The sequence below is a fragment of the Electrophorus electricus genome, chromosome 16, assembly GCF_013358815.1.
Source record: "Electrophorus electricus isolate fEleEle1 chromosome 16, fEleEle1.pri, whole genome shotgun sequence".
In the NCBI taxonomy this organism is placed as follows: Eukaryota; Metazoa; Chordata; class Actinopteri; order Gymnotiformes; family Gymnotidae; genus Electrophorus; species Electrophorus electricus.
This window is the reverse complement of record NC_049550.1, coordinates 4,476,162-4,484,474: the sequence shown is the minus strand read 5'-3', so window position 1 is coordinate 4,484,474 and position 8,313 is coordinate 4,476,162. Positions and strand designations below refer to the sequence as shown.

General features: G+C 45.1%; 1 protein-coding gene across 1 annotated transcript in view; it reads right to left on the bottom strand.

Moving 5' to 3' along the window:
• Positions 1–234: 234 nt before the first annotated feature.
• The window catches only part of cacna1hb (calcium channel, voltage-dependent, T type, alpha 1H subunit b), a 73,446-nt gene continuing 65,367 nt past the window's right edge, over positions 235–8,313 (bottom strand). Inside the window, exons 24-34 of the mRNA XM_035535094.1 lie at positions 7,459–7,651; positions 5,698–5,849; positions 4,815–4,924; positions 4,328–4,461; positions 4,093–4,163; positions 3,921–3,999; positions 3,693–3,814; positions 3,167–3,469; positions 2,801–2,966; positions 2,476–2,630; positions 235–2,396 (exon numbers count right to left, since the gene is read on the bottom strand). Of these exons, the coding sequence (XP_035390987.1) occupies positions 1,329–2,396; positions 2,476–2,630; positions 2,801–2,966; positions 3,167–3,469; positions 3,693–3,814; positions 3,921–3,999; positions 4,093–4,163; positions 4,328–4,461; positions 4,815–4,924; positions 5,698–5,849; positions 7,459–7,651 (2,553 nt within the window). The 3' untranslated portion in view covers positions 235–1,328. The remainder of the gene's footprint in view (positions 2,397–2,475; positions 2,631–2,800; positions 2,967–3,166; positions 3,470–3,692; positions 3,815–3,920; positions 4,000–4,092; positions 4,164–4,327; positions 4,462–4,814; positions 4,925–5,697; positions 5,850–7,458; positions 7,652–8,313) is intronic.

Sequence of the window (8,313 nt, the reverse complement as noted above, 5' to 3'; positions counted from 1 at the left end):
TTTATTCTGAGTAACCCAAAGAGACATGCTCTGAAGCTCGGACTCCTTTGTAAACAGTGGAATATAAAACCGTCATATGTTGGCTCAGATTGGGTAATGTTTCTTCACCATCCTAGGCTTAAAAGCTGATGTAAATGAAAAGACTCCACATCACCAAGTGTGGTATTAACCCTGTTCTGCTGTGGCAGTGTTTACTGCAGAAACATCTCATAACACCAACCGAAAGTGTCCATATGTGTTTATGGGAGCAGTTAATTGTTGCCGCAGGAGCAACAAACATTTATTAAGACTGTAAAGAGAAAAACAGCAACTTCTCATTATGAGTGCAACACATCAGTAGTGTAACAATGTACCAACAGAAACAGGTATGGCTTTGGGGTGTGGTGATGCCTGACCCCGCCTGCATTTCTGGACTGGTATGAGTGTATTCCGAGATTTAAAGTAATGCAAAAATGCATTTAAGACAGCATTCACATGCTTCTTTACTGCATTGAGAACCTCTCAGTCTATAGACGCCATGGAACAAACAAACAAACAAAAAAAAAAACGCAGAGTGCTTTTTTTGTTCACTCTACATATATTTAGTAGAAACGTCTATTTCTAGGGAAAACTAAAAAGAAAAATAATTTGCGTCTTCCTGAAATCAACCAATGTGCAAAACTCTGACCTTTTATAAAAGTACATTTGTCCAATCCCTGCATTAAATAAATATATTACTTTATTCTACAGTACCACAACAGCCATCCTATTTCGCTCACGCTGTCTTAAATTTCTTATTATGATGCCATGCAATGTGATTAAGATCTGAGAGTTTCAGTCAGAGACAAAAGTGTGTCAGCATTACCCTTTCAGTGTGGCATATAAAACATATAACTTATTTCCACATCAAAAGACAAACATAGTTTAGGTTTTAGAACCTTAGATGAAGCTAGCATTCTGCTTAGATCCAGTGTATGGTTCTATAACAACCATATTATAATACAGGGTCTAATTGTAACTAAAATGTATAAATGATTTCAGGGTTGCTAATACGTCACAAAAGTTTCATGTTAAAAGGTACGTCATTCCTGCTATTTTAGAAATCCACTGTGAAGTGCAAGATGATGGTGAGTTTAACATCAAGGTTGGAGAGGTTCCAACATACATAAAACTTTACAATATTGGTTTTTATATGAATAATGTTCCCCAAATCCCTAATCAATATGATTAAGAAAATCAGTTCTGCTGGAGGTTCGTTGCATAACTCGTGCCGACACCACTGTCCTTTTATTTTCACTACTCATTGCTAATAGGTGCACGTTAACATCAAAGTCTTATGTTTGGGTTGCCTAGGCAACAGAGTCCTCATTAGGTGAATCCCTAGAGCTGACTGTCCTGACTAGCCCCTTCTTCCTGAAAGAACTGTGAGACATAGCACTAATGGGTCCCACACTCTCCGTTTGGGCCTCAATATGGATGGAGTGTGAAGATTGGTCACTGTCCAACAACAGTTCCGACAGAATGCTCAGGGAGCTAACATCGGATTGGTCGAAAGAAAACTTAGGAAGAGGCAGACAACTTGACAAATGAGCTTCGGTTTGTGCAAGGGGTGCTGAGATCAACGGAGTGTCAGGAAGATCTAAAGACTCCCGCATCAGTGCAGACTCAAACGACGGCGCCCGCCTCCTCAGGACTGTGCTGCTTTCCTGACTGGCGGTTGGAGGATCTGATTCAGTGGGAGGGTCTATGGAAATGCATGGTGGACTCATCTTCTCCTTCTTGGCGACTGGGGACGCTGATCTGTCATGTGCCCCTCTTCCCCCAGCCAATGGCTGCAGTTGTAACTCCTCTCCGTGTATTGAGTGCCGGTGAGGGCAGCTGGGCTGGGCGAGGAAACCCTGTGCGTCCATGCTGTAGTACTTCCTCAAGTTACCACCCATGGTGCCACGGCGGCCCAGTCCACTGCCATGCCGCTGCGAGGTCTGTGATTGGTTGTTGGAACAGCGGGTAGCTGAAACACATGGTGACAGTGTGTAGCAACGCCTCATTGGCTGTAAAGAGTCTTTCCTCTGGGTGGAAGTTTGGAGCTGTCGATTTTCCCGATCGGTTTCGTCTGAGATAGGGCGACACATGTGAATGTGTGTGCCTGTAATAGTCAGCGTGCATGTTGGTTGGGTCGGCACAGGTCTGCGGAAGGGGATGCAGCATTGGCTGTATGTGTGTTTGTTTGTCTGTACGCTGGCTGTCTGACCGTGGGGGGGCAGAGGGGGTGTGCTCTGAGGCAAACATGGGGTGGAGCCTACAATCAGAGGAAGGTGGGGCACTTTGAGATGCGAAAAGCCTTCGCAACAGTGTAAAAGTAGGTTGTCTCTGGAGCCGGGATCGACTGAGTCAACAGAGTCGCTCTTTATTGCCTCCTACAGTACAGAACAGGTACAGTCAAAATCCCACACACAAGCACACAGGCCATATATCACTACAAATTCCATACTGTACCTGCCGCTGAAGCATCCTGAGGGAATTGTGTCTAGTGGTGTGAAACTGTGGTAGGGACTCTAAGTGGGAGGCAGAGCCTGCTTGTGCTGTTGCCCCTGGAACCTGCAGTAGGGATCCCCGTTCACACGGCTGAGAGCTCACCGAGAAAGAAGATCCTAAAAAACAATACAAATGATTCAGATTAAGGAGCATGTAGACATATTTATATATGAATACTGTTCATTAACTGAAGTTTAGGGTTATTGTCAGGGTGTAAAGAGTAGCACAGATATTGTATAACACTAAACCTCAGTTAATTAATGCATTATAGTTATGGTTATGTCACCTGCTATTTTCTGATAAACTGACTGCTGTTTGTTGAGCTGCAGATCAGTGGACCATTGTCCAGGTTTAACGGGGTAGAACATGTAGCTGTCGTTTGGCAAAGACAACATCCTTGACACACAAGGCTTCCCAACTGAGAGCAGGCTGCTACTTTCAGGGTCATCACTCTGTAAATGTATTTCATCAGTTTAATCAGCCTGCAGTAATCAGTAGGAGGATTTATCATGATTAAAATGAGTAGAACAGTGCTGTCTCTAATGGAATTAAAATGAAATTCTTGAGACAGTATCAATATATTATGAATTTTGGGGACTGGTTTCTTGTGAATCTGAAGTATTGAAGTGGCTAGGTGGGAGGTTCTTTTTACCTGCTCAGGTGTAACACACTGTGACCCTGCACCCATAGCTTTATCCACCGGCTCAGTGGTCCCGCCAAAAGGGGCGTGTCCCTGTAGCCGACCTGCCCTCAGCTCCTCCAGCAGCTCTGCCCCTAGGGCCGCCTCCTCACGGGCATCCTTGTTGCTCTCTTCCAGGTGTTTCATGAGCACGGCCACCACCACATTCACCAGCACGAACTGGGCAACCAGTACGAATGTCACAAAGTACAGCGGGGAGAAGAGGGGCAGGTAGCTCAGGCAGCGGTCTCCGCTCTTACACTCCCTTAGCGTGTCCTGGAACAAACATGGGCAGGTGGATGAATCCGATCACTCTCACAGCCTGCAATGCACCACTAAGCATCCCGCGGACACCACCAGTGCCCAGCGCAGAGCCTCACAATCTGGGGAAGCCGCTTTGGTCCATTGGCGGCTAACGGCTTCTGGAGTGCCTTGGGGTTTCGTCGCTAGATGGGAGCACACGGGGTGATGCGTCTGACAGTTAGCGCTGCACCCTTACCTTCATGATCCCGTTCCAGTTGTCCCCGGTGGAAACTCGGAAGAGGGTGAGGAACGCCATGCCGAAGTTCTCAAACGTAGCGTGTCTGCTCAGACCTTCGCATGGGTTTTCTTCAGAGCATTCTGGAGGGAAAAGTACAGCCGTCACACCACTGATTTCGCATGGCCCACCTTGCCCCAAGAGAACGTCTCTGACAGACGTCTGAGAGTAGAGAGCTGTGAAACTGACCAAGCTTTCCGAAGAGCTCCACCCCGAGGGCCGCATAGATGAAGAAGAGCAGCATGAAGAGAAGACCCAGATTTCCAACCTGAACCAAAAAAGTCCAGAAATAACTACGAATATATGTAGCATAGAAAACAGGAGCAAGAGTACATCTACACGTGTGCACGCAGGCACTAACCTGGGGCAGAGCTTGGACTACAGTGTCTAGCAAAGCTCGCATTCCTGTAGCCATCTTAAGCAGCTTTAACACTGTGTATGTAAAAAAGAACAAGATTAAAAAACAGCCTTTTTTATTTCCTCTGCTGTTCTGTCATTCGCTAAATCCCCTTTGGCCCCACCCACATCATTTCCTTCCAAGCTCTGAATTATTTAGCCCGGTTGGTACGTGTTCTCGCCACCACATAGTACGGCACCTCTGGCAATGCGCAGTACACGCATGATGCGAATGATGGTGGGATTGATGGGTAATGAGGCATTCAGGTCAATCTCCTCAAGGGTAATGCCCATAACTGACAGCAGAACAATGGCCAAGTCCAACTGATTCCACCTGTGAGAGCGAGAGGGAGAGATGGTACAAACAGTACACTTCACATTAGTATCTAAGAAGGACAGTCTGATAATCCATAACTATATTCTACTGTTGCTTTTTTGGTGAGTGTTCATAATCTCAGTGTTAATAATCTCCTAATTTCACCTCAGAGTTCATAATCTCAGAAACATCACTGCATTTACTGCAGTATAATATTATAGGCTGAACCTTCAACTACGTGTTAGTTTTGAGATTGTATAGACTGTGCTCTAGGAAAATTGCACTTGACAACGATGCTTCGATAAAATCCTTTTGAGTGGAAAACGACCTGTTGCCACACAGCTCCTTTTGTCTGTAGGGTGAACCCTCACCTGTCTTTGAAAAACCTCCTCAAGCCAAAGGCAACCAGCTTCAGGATGGCCTCCACCACGAAGACCAGTGTAAAGACATAGTTGAAGTATTTTAGAGCTTCCTCCAGATACTATTTTACATGAAAAAACAAACAAACAATAATATATATTTCATACTCAATATTTAGTTATTCGCTGGTGTTTTTAAAAAAAAATTTATGAAGACCACTGTGCCCTAATATTTCCTAAAGTGGAGATAAAAACACTTTTTGGTTCATTTATGGATGATCTATGCTAAACAGTGCATTATACACTATACTGCTACAGAATACATTATACACAGTACACTATAATGCTGCACAGTACATTATACACTATACATTATACTGCTACACTACATTGTATACTATATACTATACTGCTACATAGGACATTATACACACTACAGCTACACAGTACATTATACACTATACTGCTACACAGTATATTATACACTATACACTACACTGCTACATTTGGCAGTTTTAACACAGAAGGTTTGTGTGACATGCTTGCTTGATCTGGCAATTGGTGCAGAAGATCAAATTCAAATTAAGAAGTTCAAGATCAAACAATTTCATATTTTTCATGTTATGATATATGTGATATAACTAGTGTTTGTAACTTGTGGCAATAGTAATGACATAGTGAAAACACTGGTGTGTGTCTGCTCCAAACTCTGAGAGCTCTGTCATGTGTGTGTGTATGTGTGTGTATGTGTATGTGTATGTATCTGTGTGTATGTGTCTGTGTGTGTGTGTGTGTGTGTGTGTATGTGTATGTGTATGTGTATGTGTGTGTGTGTGTGTGTGTGTGTGTGTGTGTGTGTGTGTATGCGTGTGTGTGTGTGTGTGTTGTGTCCCACCTTGGGCTGGTTGTAGTGCTCTACTGACATGGTGAGCACGTTAATGCCGATGATGACGGTGATGAAGAGGTCCAGGTAGTGGCTTGTGCAGAGCGTATGGATGTAGAGGCGAGCAGGAGAATAGTCTGCATAGTATGGTCTTTGAAGGGCCTCTGAAACACACACACACACACACACACACACACACACTGATTAGGCATGACAGTCATTAAGGTATATGAGCTAAGAAACAGTCTGGCAACAATGCTGTTAGAATCCAGGAGCTGCAGAATCCTTATTTGTGTGTGTATGTGTGTGTCTGTGTGTGTGTGTGTTGTGTGGGTGAGAGAGGAAGTATGAGAGGGAAGAAATATGCATGGAAGTGTGTTTACAGCCTCCCACCCTTGGCTTACTGCTTCTGTTTAAAACCATGACAGGTCAGTGTCGCCTGTCCTGGTGTATGAGTGTCTAAAGTTCATAAATATTCGTATTGGATGTCCTTGGAACACATTACAAAACTTACTTCAATGATGGGAGACCCATCACGGCCCATTTAAATCTAAAGCAGAAGAAAAGGACCACTTTAAGCACATTTAAAAGATGAGTCAGAATATGAACATAAATGTGTGTGTGTGTGTGTGTGTGTGTGTGTGTGTGTGTGTGTGTGTGTGTGTGTAAGTGCAAGAGTACTTTGCACTTGCACTTTGAGCACACTGACCCAGTTTTTGCCTGACCAGTAAAAATGCTAGCATGGCAAAATGTGTGTGTGTGTGTGTGTGTGTGTGTGTGTGTGTGTGGGTGTGTGTGTGCGCGCGCACCAGTGCATGCATGTGTGTAGTCACAGTTGGGAAACGGACAAGTCATCTGTGAGATCATAAAACTGTCCAGCTGAGTGTCCCCTGCCATTTATCACGACTGTGACTGCTCAAGGTGTCTTTGGGAGGAAAAATGGCTGGGGGTGTGAGTGTGTGTGAGAGAAAGAGAGAGAGAGAGAGAGAGAGAAGGAGGGAGAAAGAGAGGTAGTTAGAGAAAAAGGAGAGGAAGAGAGATGGAAAGAGGAGAGAGAGTGGCAGAAAGGGAGTGAGGTAGAAAGAGAGAATGAGGGAGAGAGGAGGAATAGCCCAGAGACACTAAAGTAAATTGAGGCTGAGTCTGTGCCCAGATCAGCAATGCAGCAAATAAATTTACTTCTACCAGTGAGAGCCAAACTGTGCGTGCGTGTACTACCATCTTTTTTTTGGTGATCAAATTCCGTGATTAAGTGCCACATAATTATGCTAGGAGGATTTCACATGTATATTCATTACTGCTCATGTTTATGCATTATACTATGCTCTTCATCTAACTGCCATTGGCTTTAATGAGGGAAGATTTAAGGTAAGAAATCTGTGATGCAGCTTATTTACGTGATCTTGGACTGAAGGGAAAACCTCTTCCACAGTCATATATCTAAATGGAGTGAGAGCGTCTTAAAACATGCTTAGTTAATTGCACACAATATGTTTAAGGTTTTAGTCCTTAAAGGCTAATTCTGTACTTTATAGCGAATCTCCAAAGGCTGATGGTTATTTTTATTTTGTTATATCTATTTTCATCCCCTTTTTACACCCCCACCTACACCCTCACTCATCCTCAAACACCCCCACCCTCACACACACACACATCCTCACACCCATACACTCTCACTCACTCTCAAACACCCCCACCCTCACACACACACACACATCCTCACACCCATACACTCTCACTCACTCTCAAACACCCCCACCCCCACCCACTCACTCCTGCGCATCTTCTCCAGGCGCCGCTGCCTCTTCTCCTCTCGGAGACGTGCCTCCTCCTCCTCCTGGTCCTGCCGGCACTTGTGGAAGTTCTCCACCACCACGCCCACGAACATGTTCAGCACGAAGAAGCTGACGATCAGCAGGAAGGAGATGAAGTAGAGCAGCATCCAGGGGTTGTGGTTCTTCGCAGGCTGGAGCAGCAAGAACCACAGACATGGAGAGAGTGAGAGAGAGAGAGAGAGAGAGAGAGAGAGCAAATACAGCAAAGCATTTAAGAAGTGGTCAAGGAGGGCAGAGAGCAAGGACTATTCCAGAAACAAACAGACAAACAAACAAACAAAAAAACTACATTCGTTAATCAGGCTGGTGCTCTTCGGCGAACAGTCTGGGGATTTGGAGACCCGGGCGAAACTCATTTAAGTGACGAGTGAGATGAAGGGCACACTTTCTCTAATTATCTGCTCCGGCTGATTCCTAGGGGCTTTCAACAAACCGCCATCATGTTTCGTGGCGGAGTGCTTTGGGTCAGCGCACTCGCTGGCACGTGGGACCATGCGGGTTCACAACGCAGGACCTTTGCTGCCCGGAAATGTTGGGCAGTGCATGTAGGGTGGGTGGGAGTGTCACCATGCAATGAAAAGGCTTCCCCATCCCCCCAATGTAAAGGGAGGGGGAAGAGATTGATGGTGGAAGGGAAGCTGGTCACAGAGGAGCTTATCAGCAAGAAAACACACACAGAGAGACAGAGAGAGAGAGAGAGAGAGAGAGAGAGAGACAGAGAGAGAGAGAGAGAGAGAGAGAGAGAGAGAGAGAGAGAGACAGAGAGAGAGAGAGAGAGAGAGAGAGAGAAAGA